The 26,193-nt window shown below is 44.3% G+C and overlaps 1 protein-coding gene across 1 annotated transcript in view; it reads left to right on the top strand.

Moving 5' to 3' along the window:
* The window catches only part of LOC146798868 (nesprin-2-like), a 1,144,883-nt gene that overhangs the window by 801,042 nt on the left and 317,648 nt on the right, over window positions 1–26,193 (top strand). Inside the window, exons 83-84 of the mRNA XM_085627789.1 lie at window positions 743–990; window positions 4,010–4,178. Coding sequence (XP_085483915.1) covers window positions 743–990; window positions 4,010–4,178 — 417 coding nt within the window. The remainder of the gene's footprint in view (window positions 1–742; window positions 991–4,009; window positions 4,179–26,193) is intronic.

Genomic DNA, 26,193 nt, shown 5'->3' on the forward strand with positions numbered 1-26,193 from the left:
TGTGCATTGGCCCGTGTACTCTACATAAGAAACAGGTGCCTCGCTTTCAGTTGAAGTGTATCAGAGAATAGCAAGAAGGAACAAAGATGTCTGCTGTCAAGTGTTAACTTTCACTGGGATGGGATACAGTTGCTCTGAAAAAAAAATTACTGGATGTTTCTGGGATTTTGTATTGTGGCCCACTCAGTGCCCAACAACAGCGTTGTGTGAAAGTTCCCTGGATATCTTTACACATAGTTTTATGTTTTTTGGGGCATTTGGCTCCTCGTTTTGTAAGAAAATGAGTGCCAGTGTTACCATGGTTGTGATGTAAACAGTGTCTGCCAAATACTGCAAAGACACAGTGGATGTATGAATGTTTTTTAACTGCTCCTCTTACGTTTGATTTTCCGATACATTAATCTGCTTTTCTTGTGATGTCATAATTGGAATGTACTCTTATAAAAACGTTAGTGACCTGCCCAGAGGGATTTGTTGAGCACAAGACACTTTTTTGTTTTTTTTCTATTTGACGCCTAAGGTTTTCCTTTCCACAAACCCAACACCTTTTTCAGAATTCAATTCAAATGGGCAAGATGCTGCTGCTTAACTCTGCAGAGCAGTTCTAGGCAGATTTCCACCAGCCACTGTTCGCTGTGGCTCCTGCCATATGGTGCGCAACGCACCAGTGCCTCTCACTGGTGCCACTTACTCGAGACAGGAAATGGGCTTAATGTTTATTTTTTTATGTTCTTTTTCCTAGATCGAAAGGGAAACAATCCTCCTAGACCAATTTCAAGATGAGCTGCCAGAAAGAGCCAAGAGGAACGCAGCCCAAGAGGACCTGTTGGAGTCGCTGCGGTGCATCAACCGCTATGAGAAAAACATAGACAGACAGCGGTGTCTGTTGAGTTTATTGCTACATCGCGTGAAGACCATACTTCCTCCAGCTGAAACGGAAACTGCTTCCATAGCTCAGGAGATACTCTCGCTTCAAGACAAGTGTAACAGGTAAGTTGTGCATAACACGGTCCTAAAAATTTGCCATGTCCAGTGTAGGGTCACCTGCGGGTCTTACCCGTGTTAGCTGTGCACCATAAATGTTTTAGAATTGCCTTTATCATCTCATGAAGCAACTATAGAGAGACAGAATGTAATAAAGTGATCAATGATAACTGTGGATCATACAAAGCTGTCCAGTAGGCTACTCTCATCTTGTTCTTATATTGAAATATATAATTGAATGATTCCGTAGGTGGTTCATGGGTGTCTTACACAAGAGGGTGGCAATGAGAGCGAAGTGGCAGACAGTCAACAAGAATAAATTAGATGTTGACTAGTAAGGATTGGATCTGTCATGCAGTGCAACATAATAATGCATTTAGTGGGCAAAGGAAAGAAAAAGAAAAGTGAATAATATGTGTTAACATATATTATTGAGTTGTGGACAGTGGGGGCTCGCCAAGGGAGTTCTGCGGGGTGATGGGGCTGGGTGGGGGAGGGGCAGGGTGGGGTGGTAGTGGAGTCTGACATATGATGGACAGTAGTAAGGTAAGTAATTAAATAAATAAAACTATTTACCTTGCACGTGCTGCATCGCCGAGTTGGCGATGCTGCACGCACAAGGTAAATTGTTTTATTTATTTAATTACTTACCTTACTCCTGTCCATCGTAAGTCGGCCTCCACTACCCTCCCACCCTGCCCCTTCCCCACCTCGCCCCAAGACCCCACAGTACTCCTTCGGTGAGCCGCCACTGGTTGTGGATCAACTTGTGGAACATCGATTGGCTGTATCAGGGAGCTATATTGATTCTGTGCACTAAAACCCACGCACACTTGTAACCTGCTACCTTCTTAAGCTTGGACGGATAGACAATTCCATTACGTTTCGTCAGTAGGGTTAAAAATGGCACAAAGTAACTATTTCAGTTAAAATTACTATAGTATCAAAGTGGAATAAGGCTTACTACCACATACCTCATGCAAATCTCCGTTAAATATGTATCATTTAATCACCTCACTTACTCACCTGACTCCTCTTTTGGACTCTCTAACTTAATTCGGTTGCACTGTACTTGTGGTGCTTTTGTGCAATATTTGCTGAGTGACCACAGTCCTAGCGGAACTTCTGTTCTCAAGATCAAAAAGAACAAAATAGATGTTCAAAGGCCGTGGTTCATCTTTTTCCTCTGGAGTTTGTAAAGTCACAAAAGAAGGGGAAATGCACTGTGAATACCTTCATCCCTTTGAACTGTCATCTCTGTGCTCCCCATACACCTTTACTGTTGTCTCCTTGTCCAACCAACGGTTGAGTTCTTCAAGTCAAGGGTGTAGAATTTGTCTAGCTGAGAGATGTACTATTGGTTAATTTTCAAATGCATTGTATCTCGCCAAGTGATTGAACATTCCTTCCAAGTGCAGCCATTTGTGTCACCTGTCACTCCTCATCAATGGGTGTTTTACTTTCCCATCCTATAAACTATTGATTTACTTACTTATGTGGGCCTACAGACCACCCAGCTAGCAGGAAGACCAATGGAACTGTAAGAGGTTAGGAGCAGGAGGATGCGGTGAAGTGGAGTGTTGGACATCGGTTTTAGGGTAAGAGGAATGATAGAAGGATGGTAATCCACGGTTTAGGGCAATCCCTCTCCTGTGTTCACAGGAGTTTGCCACTCTAGTTTCCTTTGGGCTGTTTTTCTGCATTTCCATTGCTTTTGAATGTGGTCAGGTATTCACCTTTCTTCCATATTTGCCCAGGATGTCTCCTGGGTTGAAGGGTCCTATAGGACAATCAGGCAGTGTCCAATGACCCGGCATGACAGGTCAGTGTTTGGGCCGATTTTCTATCAGTTTTTGGGCCTGTTTTATGGTCAGGTGGGCTGGTTTGTAATGATGATTTCCCTGATATTACCACAAGCATTACCTGCAAAAACGAATGCATGTAGTCTCTGATACCTTGCAAAATAAAATAAATTTTTTAAATTTATTTTGAATAATTTACTTTTCGAATCAGCCTGATTTACAAATGTGGGTCATTTTGTAGATATCTGGAATGCTAATGGGGCCGCTTTTATTTTGGTGCCCCAGACTATTTTTCTGTCCCAGTCCGCCCTTTCAAGGCTCAGGTAGTTTAATGTTCTCTGCTCACATATGTAGTGATCTACAGGTCACAAGTGCGATTTAAGACTAGGCCTACTCAGCCCTTCACCCTTCTGAGGCTGGTGATTTGAGAATTGTAAATTGGCTACGAATAACGCCTACTATTTACAATGTCTAGAAAAAACAAAGTGAGGTATGGAGCTCTATATGAAGACGCGCTATTATTATTTTTATTGCTACGAAGCCTGCTGTCCTTGTTAATATTGTTGTTTGTATTATTATTATTAGTAGTAGAAAAATTAGGATTATATGGAGCAGTATATATAACAAGGTATTATTATGACTGCTACTTCTAAGATTGATATTTTACTACTACTATTATTATTATATGAAGCACTTTGTAAAACAAGTTAATATTATTCCTAGTACTACTATGAAGATATTTTACTACAGGGATTATTATTATTATTATTATTATTATTATTATTATTATTATTATTATACGCAGCACTACATAAAATTACTATAGAAACTATAGAAAATAAGTTATTATTATACTGCTATTCCTATGAATTATATTTTACTACTGTGATTATTATTATTATTGTTATTATTAATATTAAATGCAGAACAATATAAAATTACTATATAAGCTGTAGAATATAAGTTATTATTATACTGCTATTTCTATGATATATATTTTACTACTGTGATTGTTGTTGTCATTATTATTATTATAATTATTATTATTATTACTGTGATTGGCATTACTACTGCTGCCCCTATTATTATTAGTAGTAGTAGTATTGTGAATATCAGGAATACCTTTGTCCAGGCCTCGCGGGCCAGTTTTTCTTTCTGTTAAGGATGCTTTGTGATTGATGCCTGTCTTGTGATGAGCTACTGAAGCTCTTTTGTTTCTTTAGTCTCGCTCAAAAAGCCAACGAGAGTAAACAGGCCATCGAGCTGGAGGTGCAGGAGAGAGAGAAGATTACAGAGGAAATCAGCACCATCCGTAGCTCGTTACTTGGCGCTTCCTCATCCCTCCAAGACCTGAAATCAAGCAGCACTCACGAAAAAGCTGCAAAGTTAGAGGTATGGAAAATTAAACAACTTTTTTAAAACGCGTTTTGCTATTTACCCCTGTACCTTTCCTAGTTGTAAAAGGTAATGTGTGTTATGCCATGATTGTGTAACGGAAACACTCTGAAATCCTAAATTCTTCATTTTTAGGTCTTGCCTACGCAGCGCGCATGCGCTGCTTAGGAAAAAGACCTTTAGTAATCGGCACAGCCTTTCGTCCAAAAACGTGCATGCGTTGCATTGCTTCCAATGGCAACGCGTGCACGTCTGGCGATTCCCTTGCGGGAGCGAGCTTTTTCACCATGTGTTATCAATTATCTCTCCTGGCGCCACTCGCTCCCGCAAGGGAATGGCTTTCACTTTTGCCAGCGACGGCCTTAAGCTTATTTTGTTTATAAATGTTCACTTTCACTTTTCCTGTGGCTTTAAGTTGACTTTGTTTATAAATGTTCGCTTTCACTTTTCCCGCGTCTTTAAGTTGACTTTGTTTATAAATGTTCGCTTTCACTTTTGCCGCATAAATGTTGAAAGCGTGTTTCCCCTTCTTCAGAATCCTTTCCATTTTGCACTGGTATTTTGCTGCTTCTGGCCATACATTCAAATATATAACACAACAAGTAACATTACACCTACAAGCAATGACTATTGGCTTTGTCAATGGTTGTTGGGTGCGTAAGAGAAACAACAACTATGAGTTCCTTGTATATAATAAGGAAAATGCTTAGGTTCTTGTGGGCGGGTCTGTGGTGTAAGGCTAGACTTTCGAGCTAAGAAAGCAGGTTAGAGCCTGACCTGAGCTCAACATTCTGTGATTCAAAAAATAAATATGTCCTTGTGTAATGTAACTGTTGCCCAGGTAAAGCGCTCCAATACCTTCAGCCGACTTTGCGCTATATAAAACATACCAAAAAGTATATATGAAGTTACATACAAGCAGTGAAGGGTGGTACTACTGCAGAGTTCTGTGGGTTTTTTTTTTTACCCTGAAGGCAAAAATGGACAGCCTGAGAGGGAGCCGTCTCAGCACCTGCTTTTAAGAGCTGCCGGTGCTGAGCACCGGCAGGACCTGGCCCACTCAATGTCCTGTTTACACTCTTTTTCTCCTTCTCACAGTCTGCGGTGTTATTGAGTTATACGATTGTGTTCACTCGATATTAAAATGCACGCTGGAGTTAGCATTGATATTTATTTACCACCAGTCACAGCTTGGCGGTATTTTTCTGTGTAAATCTAGGATCGAGTGAAAAAACCTCTTCCAATTGACACGAAGGCTTAAACAGGAGTGTGTTGAATTATAACGCCATTAATAATGAACAAGCATTGGCATAGCCAATAGGTCTCGCCTTTGGGACCTTATAAGTGTTTAACCATGCAACAGTTGATATTGTTGCACCAAGGATAGTGTGCTGCATAACTAAATACTTATAAGGCCCCAAAAGCGAGATCTATTGGCTATGCCAATGTTGTTCTGTTAAGCCAGAATGCCTGTTTTTAATATGCTTGAACAGCTGTGCAAAATGTACCATTTAGTGGCTAGTCGTTCTTCATGAGAATTTTCAATAAGTGTCACTCCCATGGCCACCAGAACGTGTGGACATCTTCTGCTGGCCTCCATAGGCACTCACTGGGTGAGCAGACCAAAATAACTTAGTAGCTGCCTTGTGATAGCCCTGAATTGTGTCATAATTAAAAAATGACTTAGGGCTTTATTTAAATCTTGGCTGAGAGGTTACTCCAAATTATGCCCTTAGTTAATTGCCATCTATGCTTGGGGTACCAATTGTGCAATATGCTGGTTAAAAAACAAAGTAAACATTACAAAGCTGAAAATTCAATGAAATGTATCTTACTTCATAAGCTCTTCAATGAAAGTATGATGAATGGATGGAGTTCACCTTCAGACTGGGGGGCAGATTTACTATGATTTTGCGTCAGGGTTGCTTCACTTTTGTGGCGCAGCCCCAACGTAAAAACATTTTTGTTATTTACTAAGCCATGCAAAGCCACTTTGCTTGGTTTAGTAAATAAAAAGTAACGCAATGAGTTACCCTGCATTGGGAAGGCATTCCCTGGGTGGAGCACAGTCGTTCCCATTTATCCACCCATGTATTTTGGCACATTCTCGATTTACAAAGACTTGTACATCTGGGAATGCATAAAAATGCTATACCTTCCCCAGTGAGGTGTATCAAGGAAAAATATATATATTTCTCCTTGTTATTTCCTCTTTTCACGTTTCCTGCATTTTCCAGAACACATTGAAAGAGGAAAACGCTGTTAAGGATTGTTTTTGCGCAGGAAGGTGTCCCTTCGTACATAAAAACAGGTTGGCATTACAGACACCCTTGCACCATTGTGCAAGGGTGCCTGTGTATGTACTAAGCAGCTCACAGTGCGGCTGCACTAGGAGGCAGCAGAAATGTGCCTTATCTTAGTTGAAATGGCACATTTCTGCTGTTTCCCTTACATACGATGGCGGCTCCTCCGCTAAGTTGGAGTAGTGTTGCCTCACTGCTTTCCAGCAGTGAAAGGAAAAATAAAATAATAATAACTGAAAGTTATTATCAATTTATTCTTTCCTGTTGCAGGTGCGGCAGCTTTGCTAGGCAGGGCGTGGCAGTTTTGCTCTGCTGACAGAGTAGAGGAGGGGAGGAGTGTTTTGCACTCCCAAATGTGCGCATGAATGTTTGGCCAGCCCTCTGGGGCCGGCCAAATATTCATGCGCACTTAGCATGCTCTCTACCCAGGCTGCATTACAGTCTGTGTGGAGAACATGCCCAGGCTCCCTGTCCCAGTCTGAGCACTGTGGGTTGGCGCTGCAACCAATCACAATGCTGCAATGCAGCATTGTGATTTGCTCGGGGGAGCCTCAGCCTGGGTGCTTCCTGTGCCTTGGTCCGGCCACATGAGAGATGCCATGAGGAGGACGCGGTGAGGGAGGACGCGGCAAAGAGGTAAGCTGAATTTTATTTTATATTTACCCCTCCTCAACCCCCCTCCCCCCGGCCTCCCAACACTGCTACCACAGATCCGTGCCAGCCACCACTGTTTTCATGCAAGGCAGCTCAACAACTTTGCCTGAGGTGTGTGAAAATTTGAAAATCTGCCACCTAAGTGTTTTTCCTTTGTACAATGTATAGCTAAACATATTTAGCTAGTAATTGGAATGATCTTTTCATTTACCCAAGTGACTTTAGTCTCACCTCTTCATCTGATGCACATGCAGTCTGTATTTTAACATTGTTACAGAACACCTGTATTTTGGGATATTCCCATAATGTGTTTATGAGTTTTCCCACTAGATGGCAACTGCATAGGTATTCATCAACATCTGCCAACCCAAGTTTCTTCAGGCACTCCCTGGTGTAATAAATGTGTTGCAATATCTTCAATTGGGCCAATTGGAAATCTGCCTAAAATGCCATCTCTTAAGGGTAATCACACAATTCCACCCACTCTTTATCTTACAGAGTGGCTGTGTAGCTCAGTTTTGGGCATTGTTTATCAAAGTTCTATATATCAGAGATATGTCATGTCTATGAATTAGGGCCTCAATACTCTATATTCAAGGTAGATTCTTCCTTTTTCTCCAGCATTATTGGTGTGCACGTATGCAGTGGAGGCATCCAGAATGTTGCCTTAAATGCCCATAGTATATTACAGATGTATCCCTGTTATGTGAGGGATAGCAGGAATTTTAACATATATTCCTACAATATGTCCTACTTCAGCCCCTATTATGCCTGTAACAGCCAGAATGTCACCATGAATGTCCATATTGTCATTTATGGGCCCCTGTTACTCCTGTAATTGCCAAAACAACACATTAATATTCTCAGTATTTCATAGATGTTTACCTTGTTATGCCTGCAATAGCCAGATGAAGCCATAAATGCTGTTATAGATGGGTTCCTATTATGTCTGTGATAGCCACATTCTCTTGTAGCAAGGATGGACCCCTACTATGCATATGATGTCAGATTGTCACTATGACTACCCTTACTATGTCAATGATTAACTAGTTTTTGAGGATGGCTGTTAGAAATGAGGGTCTCCAGTTGGCAATAGCGGGCGCCACTGTCCAAATAGGGACCCTTCTTCCTAAGTCAGGGCAAGCGGGTCACCCCCTTTGACAACCCCTGCTCAACCCTGTGGTAACGCAGCACGAGCAGATAGGCCTATCTCAGAGGCAGTGTGTGAAGCATTTATGACCATGTACAATAAGGCAGTAACGACACCACAAAAGGACACAACTCAGGTAGGTATAGAAAAATAATATCTTTAATCTAACAGTTTAACTCGAAATTCCCAAAGCGTTTCAACAACGACAATTCACGTCAACCCGTAGGGACTCCAAAAGTGGAAATTAAGTACTCACCAGAACGTGACACTGACTAAGTTCAAGGCCGGGGCCTACGCGACCCGTTGTGCACCAGATACCTGTTGGTGAAAGGGGACACAGCACGCAGCTTCTCGAAGAAGCGGAGACGATGACAGGCAGACTCCCAGCGACCACAAGTACGGGCTGCAGAGGTCCGTAGCATGCACCCACAACGATTCGGGCACTCAGGGACAGACGGGCTCTCAGCGGCAGCAGCACGCGGCTGCTGCGGCCTGGGCTGATGGTGGCGATGACTCGTCGTGCAGCTTCGTTGTGGGCTCACTGCGGCGGACCACGAGACGATAGCAACAATCCTCGACAAGGGGTGTACAAGGTGCGGGCACACCACGGCAGCAGCACTCTCATAGCTGCGGCGGCCCACAGGACAAATCCCAATGATGCAAAGTTTATAAAGGTGCGGGCACTCAGCGGCCACAGCTCTCCCTTAGCTGCGGCGGCCCACAGGACAAATCCCAAGGATGCAAAGGTTGACAAGGTTGCAGCCACTCAAAGGCAGCAGCTCTCTCTTAGCTGCGGCAGCCCACAGGACAGCTCACGATGGTGCAAAGTGGCAAAGGGTGCGGGCGCTCAGCGGCAGCAGCTCTCTCTTGGCTGCGGTGGCCCACAAAACGAATCACGATGATGCAAAGTGGCAAAGGGTGCAGGCACTCAGCGGAAGCTGCTCTCTCTTAGCTGCGGCAGCCCACAGGACAGCTCACGATGGTGCAAAGTGGCAAAGGGTGCGGGCGCTCAGCAGCAGCAGCTCTCTCTTGGCTGCGGTGGCCCACAAAACGAATCACGATGATGCAAAGTGGCAAAGGGTGCAGGCACTCAGCGGAAGCTGCTCTCTCTTAGCTGCGGCAGCCCACAGAACGAATCACGATGATGCAAAGTGGGAAAGGGTGCGGGCACTCAGCGGCAGCAGCTCTCTCTTAGCTGCGGCGGCCCACAGAATGATTCATGAGGATCCAAAGTAACAAAAGGTGCGGGCACTCAGCTGCAGCAGCTCTCTTTTAGTTGCAGCGGCCCACACGGATCCGGTGAAAGGTTCAAGGGTTCAGATTCAGGCGGGCTCTCAGTGGCGGCAGCTCTCTCTTAGCTGCAGCGGCCCACATAGATCCGGCGAAAGGTTCAAGGGTTCAGATTCCAGCGGGCTGTCAGCGGCGGCAGCTCTCTCTTAGCTGCAACGGCCCACACAGATCCAGCGAAAGGTTCAAGGGTTCAGATTCAGGTGGGCTCTCAGTGGCGGGAGCTCTCTCTTAGCTGCAGCGGCCCACATAGATCCGGCGAAAGGTTCAAGGGTTCAGATTCCAGCGGGCTCTCAGCGGCGGCAGCTCTCTCGTAGCTACAGCGATCCACACGGATCCAGCGAAAGTTTCAAAGGTGCCCAGTCCTCGGTCCTCACAGTAGAACTAGAGGCTCCAGATTACACGACGGAGGCCTCACCTGCAAGCAGAATTCGTTGCACAGGCCCTCGGGTAGTTTCTTCGGCAAGCTTGGTGAAAGTTTTAAAGTCCTTTCCTCTGTTCACTCGGACAGAGTTTCGTCTTGACATCCAGAAGGAACACACCTGGACAAAGTTCCAGCGCAGCATTTTATACCTAAAAAGTCTTTGTTCTCTAAGGTCGCAAATCACCAGTCAGAACCAGTTCGGTGGGGTCCAGTTCGGTGGGGTCGGGGAGCACTTGGTTTATGAGGTGACATCCTGCCCTTTCAGAATGAGGGGGTCTGGTATCAGACGCCCAGTGGGAGGTGGAGCCATCATTCACCTTGCCAGGCACTGCCCTGCTCGGATCAAAGAGTCACCCCTCCCCAGGCTCTGAATACCGATCTCTCGCTCTAGCCAGGTCTGACCCAGCTAGCCCTGCTGCTCCAAAACCAGACGGCCAATACACATACTCGCAAAGCCTACAGTAAAGCTTAGGCAAGAAACTACTGCGTTTTCAGAAGAGACATTTCTAAACATGGGATATATAAACGGTCCTTACTAAAAGGGATCTCTCAATGTCCTGAGAACAAACATATCAAACTCGAGATTCCTATCAGGTTCCTGGGGCCAGATAGGATGATAGAAAGTAATCCTCAACCGGCCCAGTCTGGCCTATGATAACGGATCGTGTCCCAGTAGCGACAGTGAAATGGAGGGTAACTCACTTGTGGTAAATAAAATTCCTTTACCGGGACTTAATTTGATATATAAACATAATAAAATAGCTCAGTAAAATGAGAGGCAGAATCCGTGGTATTAGAGGTTCGGAATGGGCTTTATTCCAGTGATCGATTATAATCGGTTGCTCCAAGTTCCATCACCACGGGGGTTCAGGAAGTGAAGTACATACTTTATTGACAAGAAATGACTTTTATAGATCATACATTACAATGAGGCGAATGCAGTAGGCGTAACAATTGATAAGGAAAATGACGATTTATCTGCGTAACCAAAAAATGGGTGTAATAAGGAGTAAAAAGGAACGTAATTGGTTATGATGTCACATATAGGTGGATCCATAAGATAATACTTGGCATAGATGCGCGCGCAGCAACATGACGTGTAATTGACGTGTAACTAGGGGGTGAAGGGGACTTGACATTTAGCTCTACATGTGGAGACAAGAAGTCTGGGGGGTCAAGTCAACCTAATCCCAAATCATATCTAACATCCTATGTTTAAAGAACTATGTTATCCACGAAAGAAGGACTCTCGGACAGAATCTATTCTATACTGACTGTGCGTGCGTGTACAAGCGTCTAAGTGTCTACACTAAATGCGAGGGGATAGGAATATTCCATGGTAACAGGGCTATGAATTACTTGCATGAGGACAGAGAAGCCGGGCCTTTTGCTTGGTAACTGGAAGAATGTTTACTTAAACTACTAGGCAGGAATGCATCGGCTGAGGGGGAAGCAGATAATTCGAAGGTGAAATACAGTTCTTGGCAGAGAATAGGCTGATGTCAGGCTTCGTGAGCCGCGCAGAGAATGAGACAAAGTTCATGGTCACAGATGCAGGCTCAGACTGGAGCTTTCAGAGGCAGAAGGCAAGAAGAGTTTGATGACAGAATCAGGGCCTACTTGCCTGGACTGCAAAATGGAGTAACTGAGCCATATAAAGCCGGTGGCCTTTCATATTTAGGAATGGAATATCCGGCCTATTCATGGCGGATCTGACAGAGGACATGTTGACGGTGGACGCACATGTATTTGCGTCTTCATAACTGGAACTGGAGGAAACATACATGTACTTGTAACATGCACATAGAACCGTTGGGGTCCAAGATAGGGGACATAACTGACCAGAAAAATCCATATTTCCACATTCCCTCCTTGTCCCCTACTTGCCCGTCAAGAGATATCAATCTTCATTAATCCATTGATCTGTTCATATAGCATCATTTGTTCTTCTTTCTTCTTCCGGGATCTTGAATGAAAATCTTGATGTGGAATGCACGATGTGGCACACAGACCACAGATCGCTGGTCCACATTGTAGACATAGACAGCAACTGAATAGTATGAGAAGGCCAATACCTAGGAAGGATAAAACTCTCCATCCCCAGGCTGATATCAAACTCCAAAACCAACCGGACCACGTCCAAGTGCCTGGGTTCTGGTGTATCTGGCTTACAATCTTATGAAGGCGAGTTATGGCTTTATATACAGATGGCGAATTTTCTGGTATGAATACGCAGCAGCTTGATCCGATGACCCTACAAGCTCCGCCCCTATCAGCCAGGATGACGTCAAGGACAAGACGATTTTGAAGCACAACAATCCGCATAGCAGACTGCTCTTCTGTTAAATTGCCTAGGGCGGAAATAGTTTCATTCACTACTGCTTCAAGGATTCTAGTTAATCTACGTATCAGTTTACTATTAGTAACAGTACCTATATAAGGAAAGAGACCTTTATTGAAATCTGTGTATTTTTCCCATGCTGTTTCAGTGTAATCGACAATTGGGAGATCTCTCCGCTCTCTGTTGTGTACTAAATGAATATTTCTGTAATAATCAGGAGGAGCTAGGAAAACAGGTGGCAAAAGGAATGCAATGTAGCAGGTACCATCCCAATCTAGAGGTAGACGCATATATGCAGTCTGACCACATATAAAGTAGGAGTGGCGATAAGCTCTAAATGAAGATTTGCCTTGATCACTGAATTCTACTATAGTAGTGCATTTACTATGGCCCATATGTATGGAACCAACCTTTCTTACACACAATTCACCCCTCGCTGGGAATACTGACATGGTGGGTAAGACTAGTTCAACTTCGGATACGACATTTAGAATCATGAGATTAGGTGTAAAATTACCTAATCCATATACTTCATTTTCTAGATCAGTTCCTGTTCTTTTGGGGCGACCCTCCTCGTCAGGGTAGCAGACCTTGAGTAAAACTAGGTTCAGGTTTCCCCATACCCAATGATCTTGGTAAACTGCTGTGTCTGAGTCTATGGAATTGATTAAACTAAACCATGCTCCACAGGAGCCATTATGTGTAAATGGGTGTGGAAAGAATGGCAGGACTCCTTCATAATTCTGATAGGGAGGGAGCCGACCACACACCCAACAATTGGTGGCATTACTAGTCTGATGGGAATGATGTAACATACTAATGAAAGTGTTATTGCGCAGCGCAAGTCTATAAGACAATTCATGCGGCGGTAGGTCACTAAAAGAATGTTCTGCGGTAACATTGTAAACGTTTCTGGCAATAGGGTAATATATGTGCAACAATATACTTGCAGTAATTATTAAAAGACTTAAGGAAAACAAGATTATTAATGTCACTATGCAATGGCTACGCAGTGATTTACAATACGCCTGTCGTTTCAACATTTTCCGCGACTGTCCATGATTCAGGTCTAGAGGATACATGTCAGAGACAAATTCAACCGCTTCACCTTGGAGAGGACTTAAACAATCAAATTGTCTGACGTTCTAGGCCTCAATTTTACTTTATAGAGTTCGGTTTTAGTCTTTTCAACCAAAGGAAGTTTTGAATCAGTCTGTGAGGGAGTGCAGGGCACAATGTCTATATCCGAGGATAGTCCATGAAATTTCTTGATATGACTTGAATGAATCCAGCCCTTGCGGCCCTCGATCTTCACGGCTGTCCTTGTAGTGAGCAGAACCAACTTGGGTGTCTTCCACCTGGGCTCCAGCTGAGTCTTTCGGTCGAAATTTCTCACAAATACGAGATCACCCGGAACTACGTCATGGGGTTTCACCTCAGTGTTGTCGGGAAAGGCTGCAGCTACCTGTGAACGACAAGATTGTAGTGCAGACATCAAGGAAGCCAAGTAATCTGTCAGTATATTACAGTCAACATCAGTTATTTTGCGTGGTATAGGCGTCCCCCACATATTTGGTGGTCTGCCAAAGATCACCTCATACGGGGATAGCCCTGTTCGAGAGTGTGCTACCATTCTCATGTAAAAGAGTGCAACTGGTAACGCTACTATCCAGTCGACACCTTTCTCTCTGCATATTTTGGACAATCTGATTTTCAGTATCTGATTATGTCTTTCTACGAGACCTGCTGCCTCGGGGTGTCGGACACAGTGGAATTTCCACTGATATCCTAACAGAAGTGAAACATGTTTCATTAATTCGGATGAGAACGGCTGGCCGTTATCTGAGTAGACAACACGTGGTAAACCGTATCGTGGGAAGAATTCTCGAACCAACTGTTTGGCAGTAGTCTGAAACCGGGTATGCCTCCGTCCAACGGGACAGAGCGCAGACAACTACGAGAACATATTTGAATCCTCGACATCGTTCCATCTGGATGTAATCCATCTGGAGCACTTCAAAAGGGTGATCAGGAGGATGAAATCCACCCTGTTCTACGGGAACGCTTTTTCCTGGGTTAAACTGACAACAGATCATACAGGTACGGACCTTTTGTTTGGCTGCTGCTCGTAAATGTTTATTGAACCAAATGTGTTGAATGCTGTCTAGCATAGCTTTTTCTCCTAGATGCGCTGGACTATGTATACTGTTAATTATAACTTGGACCATTGAATCAGGAAGGAACCATACAGACTTTTCCTTCATCATCCATCCTTGGTCCGTTTGGATCCCTCCTAATTCAGTCCATTTCTTTATTTCGTCTGGTGTAGCATGTGTCTGTATGTCAATTACGTCAAGAGTAGGATCTTTAACTGTCATACACTGTGTCGGTGTCGGGACTATTGTCTTTATCATGTCGGGGGTTTGAGTTTGAGCAGTCTGTTTAGCTGTTCTGTCGGCTAGATCATTGCCTTGGGAAATGATATCAGTAACCTTCGTATGAGCCTTACATTTCATAATTGATATTGCAGTGGGTCGATGTATTGCATCTAATAAGGCATGGATGAGGGGTCCGTGCTGAATGTGGGCACCGTGGGAAGTTAAATAACCTCTCTCTCGCCACAGCACGCCGAAGTCATGTACAACTCCGAATGCATAACGTGAATCAGTGTATATGTTGACTTTTGTATTCGTGGCTTGAATACAGGCTTGTGTCAGAGCGATGAGCTCTGCGGCTTGAGCTGACAAAGTATTTATACGATTAGTTTCGACGACTTCAGTATCTGTGGTGACTGCGTAAGCAGCCATTAACTCTCCTGTACTTGTTCTCATACATGAACCATCTACATACAATGTCAGGTCTGGATCTGACAATGGGACATCGGTTAAGTCTTGTCTGGGTTTTGTCGTTATAGTAATAACTTCAATACAGTCATGAGCTAGTGGGTCTGTTCCGGTTACTGGCAAAAGTGTGGCAGGATTCAATGTGTTACAGCGTCTGATTTCTATATGTGGCTGAAACAATGTAAGTTCGTACCCTGTAAGTCGCGCTATAGTCAAGTGTTGTGTTTGCGTTCTGTTTACAAGAACCTCTACTGCGTGTGGCACTTGAACTGTCAATGGATGTCCTAACACTATGGCATCGCTTTGTCTGATTGCTAAAGCTGTCGCTGCTACTGATTTCAGGCATGCAGGCAAAGCCTGAGCTACGGGATCTAATGTACTAGAAAAATAAGCACATGGTTTGTGTGCTCCTGCTTGTTCCTGTGTGAGTACTGACAAAGCAGTACCTTCGCGTTCTGTAACAAAGAGTGTAAACTGTTTTCTGTAACATGGTGTTGCTAAGACAGGTGCTTGACATAAAGCTTTCTTTAGGCTTTCAAAAGCTTGTGTATGTTCCTGAGTCCAAGGGAGAACAGTCGATGTGGCTGCCTCCTGTGTGGTTAACTGAATGAGTGGTTTTGCTAGAAATGCGTACTGAGGGATCCACTGCCTGCAATATGAAGTGAGACCTATGAAAGCCCGCACCTCCTTTTGTGTCTTGGGTGTTGGCATGTTAGCTATTAACTGAATGCGGTCCGGTGTAAGCTGCCTTCCCTCCTTGGACAGCGAGTGTCCAAGATAAACAACTCGCTGGACACAGAATTGCAGCTTAGAAGGGGACACCTTGTGCCCCTTTTCGGCTAGAAATTTTAAAACTGTCAGTGATGCTTTTTCACATTCCGGTTCGCTTCTTGCGGTGATCAGCAGATCATCGACGTATTGGAGCAGAGCAGTGTTAACTGGCATGTGGATACTATCTAGTTCTCGTTTCAGTGCTTGGCTATAGATGCTGGGGCTTTCTGTAAATCCTTGAGGTGCGCGTGAGAATTTAAAGCTACGTCCATTTAAACTAAATCCGAACAAATATTGGCTCTCCGGATCTATTGGGACGCTGAAAAAAGCATTCTTGAGATCAATTACAGTAAAGAATGTTGCTTCGGAATCAATGGCTGTCAGTAATGACGAGATATCTGGGACCACAGGGAATTGTGGCACAATGCATTTGTTTAACTCGCGCAGATCAATAACCAATCGATAGACTGGCGGGGCCTTTGGATCTGTTCGTTTAAGAATCGGAATTATCGGTGAATTACATACATTGGAGTCTGTTTCCACAACTACTCCTTGGGCAATGAGCTCGTCAATGATTTGTAGTAAAGCCACTACAGCATCTGGTGGTAACTTGTATTGTCGCATTCATGGTAGCACCACTCCTGCCTTTAATGTGACTCGATATGGTGTAATATTCATGCAACCAACATCAGTAGGGCCTTGTGCCCATAGATGTGTAGGTAAAGTCTGCAGTCGGGGATCCATGTCTCTAGACACATAGTGACCTTTAAAATCACGTAAAAACAACCTTACTCCTTCCGGAGAACAACATATTATGGCTCCTAGAGCTTTCAGTGTTTTTATTCCTAACAGATTTTCTGGACATGATTTAGTAAGCAATAAATCTGTAGTTCGGGTCAGAGGTCCTATCGTAAGTGGAAGAGGCTGTGATACTTCATTAACAATAGGTTTTCCTGAAAAACCAAGGGAAATATTCTGTGAGCCTGAGAGGGGTGCCCCTGGAACTTCACTACGTTTTATAGTTGTTCGACTTGCCCCTGTATCGAGTAAAAATTTTCTATCTTGGCCTAATAATTCACTATGTACATAAGGTCCTTCTTGATCTACAGGTATTTCAATAAGGGGTAAGTCAACTTCCCTCTCTAGGCTAGTTCATGCATAACGCTGATACTCAGGATATTCATACTGTGCGGTCTGATACATTTGTCGTGTTGTTGTCTGTGTGGCAGCAACAGGCAACGGTGGTGCAGCTGGCACAAACTGTATTGGCTGTTGTGCGGCTGGCATGGCCTGGGCATGCTGCAGAGCTCCTTGTTCATTCTGATCTTGTCTGAGTGGCCGTGATCTTTCTTGTGTTTTACCTATGGCGATATTATGTTTTAAAACTGGACAGTCGTGTACGTAATGACCTGGCTTTTTACAATAATTGCATGTCCCTTTTACAGGTCCTGCTGAATCGGAATGTGTCATACCCTTTTTATGTCCTTCAGCTGGAACTGTCTGGGAAACTAGCATTTTCATTTTCGTGTCTTTCATGCGTCTGTGTTCATGTTCTTGTTCCTCTCTAATTCTATTGTGATGGTACTGTAACATTTGTAACATTTGTGATGGAGTGTTACCTTGCCAGGTACTCTCGAATTTTAATACTCTATTCTTTACTGGGGGCAGGGCATTTTCTACTAATTTTGTTACAAACAGATGTGGGTATGATTCGCTACTTGCTTTTATGCCACTATTTATACCAAAACATTTTTCAAATCGGGCATAGTAATCACTAGTGTCTTCATCTTGCTTCTGTTTACAGGCTGAAATTGTACCCCAATCTTCCTTTTTCGTAGTTAATAAACGTGGCAGTACCTGTACTAATAAACCTGGTAGTGCTTTAGTTTTATCCCCAAGTCCTGCTCCTGCAGTTCGGGCCTTTTCTTCCGCTTCTAACACTGACCATTCTATCTTTTGGTCTCCTACCTCCCACTCTTTTTCCTTGAGTTTCTCATAAATACCAGCGGGCATCAATACCTTTAATATTGTCATAATGTCGGGATAGGTATACTCTCCCATGAGTAACATGTCTTTAATTTCTCGGTGAAAACCCGCTGGATCTTTGTCATGACTGGGTACCACTTTCTTCATTTGTAACAATTCTATTTTCGATATGGGCGTATATACAAATACGCGCTTGAACTCGTTGTCCTCGCCTTTTATTGGGTGCACTTCTCGTAAGGGATTCTGTCTATCCATGTGATACGTGGTTCTTTCCTTGACGGGCAATGAGACATGCTCTGCGCATACAAAAAGAATATACTGCTTTCTTGATTCTAGAATTTCTTTAATTAATTTAGTACCTGCACCTCTCCATTTATTCATAAGCAATTCAGTCAATATGTCAGGTAAGGGACCAGGGTCCGAACGCTGACTCCGATATAGTATAATGAGTTGTTGAATCATATAAATCCCAACTAACCTCTGTTCATCTGGGGTGAGATTCAAAAATGTGCGTACTACTGTATCATCACTATATTTTCCGGGACTGTCCACCCAATGGACAGCTGCCCTGGCTAAATCCTGTTCATCCATAGAATCGAGAAAATGATAACCCCTTCGTTCTCGGAGTAGTTTGTCGGCGGTTTGGAACGAATGCTCGTTAGACCTTATATTAATTATAGGTATTTGGAAATTCCTGTTATTATCTGGACATATCGGACGTATCGAGTCAGTAAGACATCTATTACTATTACAAGATCTTCCTCTACCTACATAGGCTATGGTGTCCGACTGTCTCACGGGCAGTCCTGACCCTTCTTCCTCGCTTTGTTCGAACTCGTCTACCTCTAATCTTTCTTCGTGTAGGCGTTCTATTTCTTTACGGATCTTTCGGCACATGGCTATTATACAATGTTGCTTATCATGTCTCCCTTCTGATATATTCTGGCTCCATCTGGTAAGAATTTGCATTGCTTCCGGGTCTACCCCCGGTCGGTCTTTATTTCTGATCACGCAATTTATGAGGAAACGTAACAGTTCCCCCTGTATCTCTACTTTCTGGTATTCCATAGCTCTGTTAATACATTCTGGATCTCGCCCTGTTTGGACAAAATGATATATTTTATCTAGATGCGCAGTCATTCCTGGTAACTTCCCTAAATACACTGCGGCTCGTCTGATACGCAATGATGCCAGGGTCATTTCGTCCTCTTTACCGGGCACAGGGTCATATCTGCAATCTATAAGAAGTTCCTTCAGCGTACGGGCACTTATGAGTTTGGGTGTACGTGAATGTGCTGACTCTTGAAAAGTAAGTTTATTCATTCTGGGTGGCGTAGAAAAAATATTGGTAGCACCTCCCGTGGCCCCATCTGGGGTGTCGGGTGTGAAAGGATTCGTTGAACGTGACACGGCAACTACAGGTGTGGACACAGCTATAGAAGTAGCTGTAGGAGCGGATGCAGAAACAGATGTGCTTGCCGGAACTTGTGACTCGATTTGTTGCTGTAGGGATACGGGTACTGGATCTTGGCGTTGGATCTCCCTGGTATGCGGTCTATGTGGGGCGGAATTAGCATACTCGGGAGCTGCGTCATCTAAATATGAGGAAAGAAAAACATCTTCTGCGGTTCTAGGATGCCCCTTAGGATGTACCTTTATTGGGAACAATGGGGGTGGCAAGTCTTTCGGTTTTTCTGGAGTAGCCTTAGGTAATCCTTCGGCCAGGAGGGGATACATACCATTCATAAGGGCATTTCTTTGCCTATCTACTTGTTCTGATTTCACTCGGATACCTTCCTCAATTAATGGATTCTCTCGAACTTTATTTGAACTCTCTTTATTCTTTTCTTCTTGTCTACGTGCTTTTTCTGTGCGTCTATGAGATTCTTTACGCCATAACTCAACGGCGTCTTTCTGTGACTGTCTGACCTTCCTTTTCCATAACTCTTCCTCGACTTTCATGATGCACTCCGCATCCCAGGTTCCCGCTGCGGGCCACCTCTGACTTTCTGGTAATCCCTTGGTGTAGTCTACCCATAAATCAAGAAATAATATAGCGTCTAAGCCATGTTTGTGATACATGAAGTGCCCTGGAGTATCCCTAGGAGGAATAGGGACGGCTTCTTCGAGAACCCCTTTTCTAGTAGTGATCTGTCTTAATTTCGAAAAGAGCGGCATATTGGCAACTGATCCGATACTTAATCTTGAACACACTTAATACAAAAGCACAATAATGAACAACCATTCATACCACAATATGCAGGACGTTTTTAAACACATTAAACATTAAACATTAAACCTTTAACTGAAACAACAATGATGATCGTCTGCATAACTAATCACCAAGCTTAATTCTTGACAATAACTAGATACTTCGGAATACTTGATATACTGCTAAACAGTACAGATACACTGCTAAAACAGTGCAGACCGGATTTGTGTACCCAAACCCGTCTTGACCGGCACAACCTATGTGCACGTCAGAAATGCCTCCCCAGTAATGGTACTCACCGGGTAGCTTCGGAAAACGGAAGGCCTCGGTAGCTTGAACTTGAACCGGACTGGACTCGACTCGACTCGTCGGAAACTGGGCTTGACTTCGAACTGGTGGGTCTCTGTATACCTCGGATCTTGCTCTCTCAGCTAGGCTCTGGTCGGGATACTTCGCACTTCTCACCGCCTCGTCTGGGTGTTGATCGCAGCCTCAGTCGCCCCCGCTTGACCGGAGGGAGCTACAGGAAATCCTGCTGGTACGCGTTATTGTCCGTCCAGCTGTGGCAGGAGACCGGGCCTGCAACTCACCGCCGGCGCGTGAGATGAGAAAGTGTCCCTGTTCGGGCGCCATTCATGTGGTAAATAAAATTCCTTTACCGGGACTTAATTTGATATATAAACATAATAAAATAGCTCAGTAAAATGAGAGGCAGAATCCGTGGTATTAGAGGTTCGGAATGGGCTTTATTCCAGTGATCGATTATAATCGGTTGCTCCAAGTTCCATCACCACGGGGGTTCAGGAAGTGAAGTACATACTTTATTGACAAGAAATGACTTTTATAGATCATACATTACAATGAGGCGAATGCAGTAGGCGTAACAATTGATAAGGAAAATGACGATTTATCTGCGTAACCAAAAAATGGGTGTAATAAGGAGTAAAAAGGAACGTAATTGGTTATGATGTCACATATAGGTGGATCCATAAGATAATACTTGGCATAGATGCGCGCGCAGAAACATGACGTGTAATTGACGTGTAACTAGGGGGTGAAGGGGACTTGACATTTAGCTCTACATGTGGAGACAAGAAGTCTGGGGGGTCAAGTCAACCTAATCCCAAATCATATCTAACATCCTATGTTTAAAGAACTATGTTATCCACGAAAGAAGGACTCTCGGACAGAATCTATTCTATACTGACTGTGCGTGCGTGTACAAGCGTCTAAGTGTCTACACTAAATGCGAGGGGATAGGAATATTCCATGGTAACAGGGCTATGAATTACTTGCATGAGGACAGAGAAGCCGGGCCTTTTGCTTGGTAACTGGAAGAATGTTTACTTAAACTACTAGGCAGGAATGCATCGGCTGAGGGGGAAGCAGATAATTCGAAGGTGAAATACAGTTCTTGGCAGAGAATAGGCTGATGTCAGGCTTCGTGAGCCGCACAGAGAATGAGACAAAGTTCATGGTCACAGATGCAGGCTCAGACTGGAGCTTTCAGAGGCAGAAGGCAAGAAGAGTTTGATGACAGAATCAGGGCCTACTTGCCTGGACTGCAAAATGGAGTAACTGAGCCATATAAAGCCGGTGGCCTTTCATATTTAGGAATGGAATATCCGGCCTATTCATGGCGGATCTGACAGAGGACATGTTGACGGTGGACGCACATGTATTTGCGTCTTCATAACTGGAACTGGAGGAAACATACATGTACTTGTAACATGCACATAGAACCGTTGGGGTCCAAGATAGGGGACATAACTGACCAGAAAAATCCATATTTCCACACACTAGTGGACATGCTACACAGATCTAGGCATTATGGTTATCCTAAGTCATACAGACATTTATATACAGTGAGCATTCGCGCTGTAGCACTGATTAGCAGTGGCACAGCGCCCAGAGCATCTAAATCCAGCCAACATAGAAAATAGGAAGAGGAGAGAAGAAGGGAGACCCACACCAATGATGCCAGGTCTAACAATGGCCCTAAATGTAGGAGGTGGAGAGGAGATAAAGAGCAGGCTCTGTTGAGATTAGCTATATGGTTGTAGGCATAGAAATACCCCAATAACGGGAGAGCTGCTGGCTGCTGCTCTTTGTCCTCCTGCAGAGCTCTGAACTGGCCATGCACTAAACAGGGGTAGGGCTGAGGCTCAAGGGAGGGGCTGGAAATCGACAGGCCAAATTACATGGAGGACCTGAACATGAGAGGACAAAAGAGGCTGACAGAAGATGAGGAGTGCAGGAATGTGTACAGGCATCAATGGGCCTTGTACTCTATCTCACCCAGATCCTGCTTCCTCCTACTGACAGACTAGCTAACCACAGGAGGCAGAATATGCAAGTCTGGACTCAGGACTTCAGCTCTCCGTGCTAACCTATTTCTTACTCATAACCAAGAAAACATTGCAGTTGTATGCCTCTATACTCTCTCTCTCACTCACACCCAGACACACACGCATGCACGCACACACACACACACACACACACACACACACACACACACACACACACACACACACACACACACACAACACACTCTCTCTCTCTGAGCAGGCAACATTAGAAATTGAAGGCAGTGACTTTTGCAAGCCCAGTCTGTGTCTATATCTTCTTCTGCTCCTCTAATGGGCAGACTCTGCATTGAGAGAGCAGCCAGTATCTTGGCAATTTCTTCCTACTCCTTTTTCCAAGTCTTATAGGGTTCTGCCCAGTAGTTCGTACTGATAGACCAACTCTGCAGTAAAGTAATTTCCCTGAGTGAGAAGCCAAAGATAAAAAGCCCCATCAAGGTCATTTCTAGAAAAGAAAGAAATAGCATGGCACACTGATGCCTGTATATCTTTTTATTTCCATAATCTACTGAGGCAAGAACGAGATAAAAGTACTTTTTTAAATACAGCAAATCGCAAAATTAACCTATCTGAGTCTGGATAAGAGGATTATAGGTTTTGGTCACAACAAATACGGTGGACAACGCACCTGGGAAAGACAGGGGCCCAGTCTCAGTAAATGATTAAAGGTAGAGCAGCAGAGTACAAATCAGGGTGGGTGGATTGGTCATGGTGGTTCTGGCACAACTTTGGGTACACGTTTATTAATATAACCAGGGAACTGCACATTTATGGGAAAGATCTAACAGAGACTCCTGGGAATCAGGACTTGGAATTTGTACTGTAATAAAACAATGAACATTCCAACAAGATCACAAAGCAATCAACCAGCAGCATTTGATCAACACATTCCTTCATATAGCAAGCTGTGACATGCTCTACATCTACTTGGACCAACATGAAATCGCAGACTTTGCCGCCTCGCCTTCACTTTCCTCCTGGCTTACCTCTCAACTTGGGTGATGTTCAGCACCAGCACCATCACCACAACTTCTCTTCATCAAAGACTTGGCCAGCAATTTCCTTTGGGTCAATCCTGGAGTTACTAAGCCATCATTCTCCCCCTTCCCCTGACCACTGCCTCAATTTCAGGCATTTCTGCCTCTCTCACCTGTCAAGTGGATCATAAAATCTTTACTGTCCGCCGCAGTCAAGGGTAGGCTTAGGGAGAGGTTGGTGGATTGAAGCAACCTCTCTCTAAATATGCTGTTGCTGAGGAGAGCATGTTCGAGGGCTGAAGAGGTTGCTTCCTAAGAAAGTGGGTCCCTGACTACATGCAGCGCACAGTGGATTGGCAGTCTCTTATTTGCTCACCAAGTCTCTCAAGGTAGATACAGCACTCATTTTAGGATTTTGATTTGCTGGAGTGGGTGCTGGGTCTTCTCCTAATGAAGTGGCACAAAAAGGCTGCTTTCTTGGTGGCATTTTATGTTGCTTCATGTTCCCAGATCAGTCTGTAGTAAGATGTCAGAGGCAATCTGAGACAGGAGCGTTGGAAGTGCAGGTCAGTGTAAACAGGGGCAGGCAAAATTGTGAATATTGTTACTTCTGTGATATGTATAATTTTCATGAGAAATACAGAGTTTATATGTATTACATAAGGGAGGATATTTGTGTGAAAATTACAATTTTTTTTATTCTGAGAGCCCCTTCTGCTTGTGAGATACCGCCATGTCCAACCAAGTTGCACTGTGAATGCTGCTAGTTAAGCTGCATACGCTGCACCACACAAATAGTTCAACAGTTTCTGCAATTATTCTATAATCAAACTAGGTCTCACACAAGCGAGATTTATGTAGTTGGGAAAGCGAAGCATAAACATGAAATCGGGTACCTCATGAATCGTGTTTTACGTAAGTGTATGCTCATGCAGAAAAATGTACTTGCAACCTTTGGGTGGCAGTTTTGGACCTGGGCATGAGATGTGCAAGATTTCCTTCTTTTCAGTAGTTTGATGTTAGAAATTGGATTTCTGGTTGGCAGAGGTATGCGCCCTAACAAAGCAGGAACCACAATCCTAGTCAGGGTGAGTCGATACACACCATAAATTAACCGGCGCTAACTCTCCTGGCACAGAACAGTCAGGCTTAACTTAAGAGGCAATGATAAAAGTGTTTGTGCAATACTTCAAACAGTAACACAGTGAAAACACCGCAAAAATACTCCATATCGGGTTAGAAAAATAGATTATGACTTTATAAATAAAACAAGAAGAAACAACAAAAATTCAGTAAAATGGATTCAGATATGAATTTCTAAGCATTGGATGTAAAACTAGCAGTTAGAAGCAATAAGCGCCTATGGGGGTTTTCTGGTCGTGCCGGGTCCGGTAAAATGTCAAGAGTTCAGGCCAACTACAATGGAGTGAAGGCTGGATACACGAGTCACGCAAAGCTTGCTGAACAAAGTACCTTGATCCTGGTCGCAACAGAGAGATGCAGGTTGCAGCTGAGCGATGCGTCGGTGTCGATCCCACAGTCAAGGTGATGCCTCAGTGTTCTTCATGCAGTGGTGGAGATGCGCCGGTTCCAAAGAAGATGTGCCTAGCTGAGAAGCGTTGGTTCCGTAGACGATGCACTAGGTTTCTCCATCCAGTTGAGGAAATGCGTTGATCTTCCCACACTGCAGTGGCATTGGTTCTTATGCGTTGCTTCTTTAACCCCTTCAGTGCCCGCCCCTTTCCCCGCCCAGTGCCGGCCGTTGCATTAGCGGGCGGGGTCTATGACGAGCTGGACTCGTCATGGGCACAGCGCCACCGCGGCCCATGACGAGTCCAGCTCGTCATGGGCACTGAAGGGGTTAAGGCGATGTGCTGGTGAGTGTGATGCGCCGAGTCTGCTCCAGCAACAACAATGGTGCTTCAGTTCTGTTACATGCAGACAGGTGATGCATCAGTTTGACTGGAGCAAGCACCTGGGTCCACTTCCAATGGACCAGACACAGGAGCAGGGGGTAAATCTTTGATATTCTTAAGTCTCAGAAACAGGAGGCAAGTCAACAAGCCCTTGGAGATCACTCTGGGTTTAAGCAGAGTTCACTTCTTCCACAGGATGGTCAGAGGTAAGCACATAGCAGGGCAGCACAGCAGAAAAGCAGTTCTTCCAGATAAGCAGTCCAGCAAAGTGAAAGTCCTTGTAGCAGCACAGCAGTCCTTCTTCATGACAGAGTTTCTTTACTGGTCCAGATGTGTCTGATTTGGTGGGGTCAGAGACTCAGCACCTATACTCAGTTGTGCCTTTGAAGTGAGGGTGACTTCAAGGAAAGGTCTTTTGAAGTGCACAGATGTCCTTTCTTCCTGGTCCTGACTCCAGCCTCACTACAGGGGGGTCATTAATCATTTGTGTGGTGACAGGACACTGCCTATTCAGGTGTGTCAGTTCCTCCCTCCCATCCTGCCCAGAATGAGCCATCAGGATGTAGATGGCCACTCAGGCACACCTAACCTTCCTTTGTCTGTGGCTGTCTAGAGGGAATGCATGAAGTCAAGCTGCCACCCTTCCCAGATGTGTGTCAGAGACAGGCTGCAGGCACACAGAGCTCTCTCGTCTCTCTCTCTCTCTCTCTCTCTCTCTCTCTCTCTCTCTCTCTCTCTCTATCTCTCTCTCTCTCTCTCTCTCTCTCATATCACGACATGGC

Source organism: Triturus cristatus, chromosome 9 (assembly GCF_964204655.1).
Source record: "Triturus cristatus chromosome 9, aTriCri1.1, whole genome shotgun sequence".
NCBI classification, from domain to species: Eukaryota; Metazoa; Chordata; class Amphibia; order Caudata; family Salamandridae; genus Triturus; species Triturus cristatus.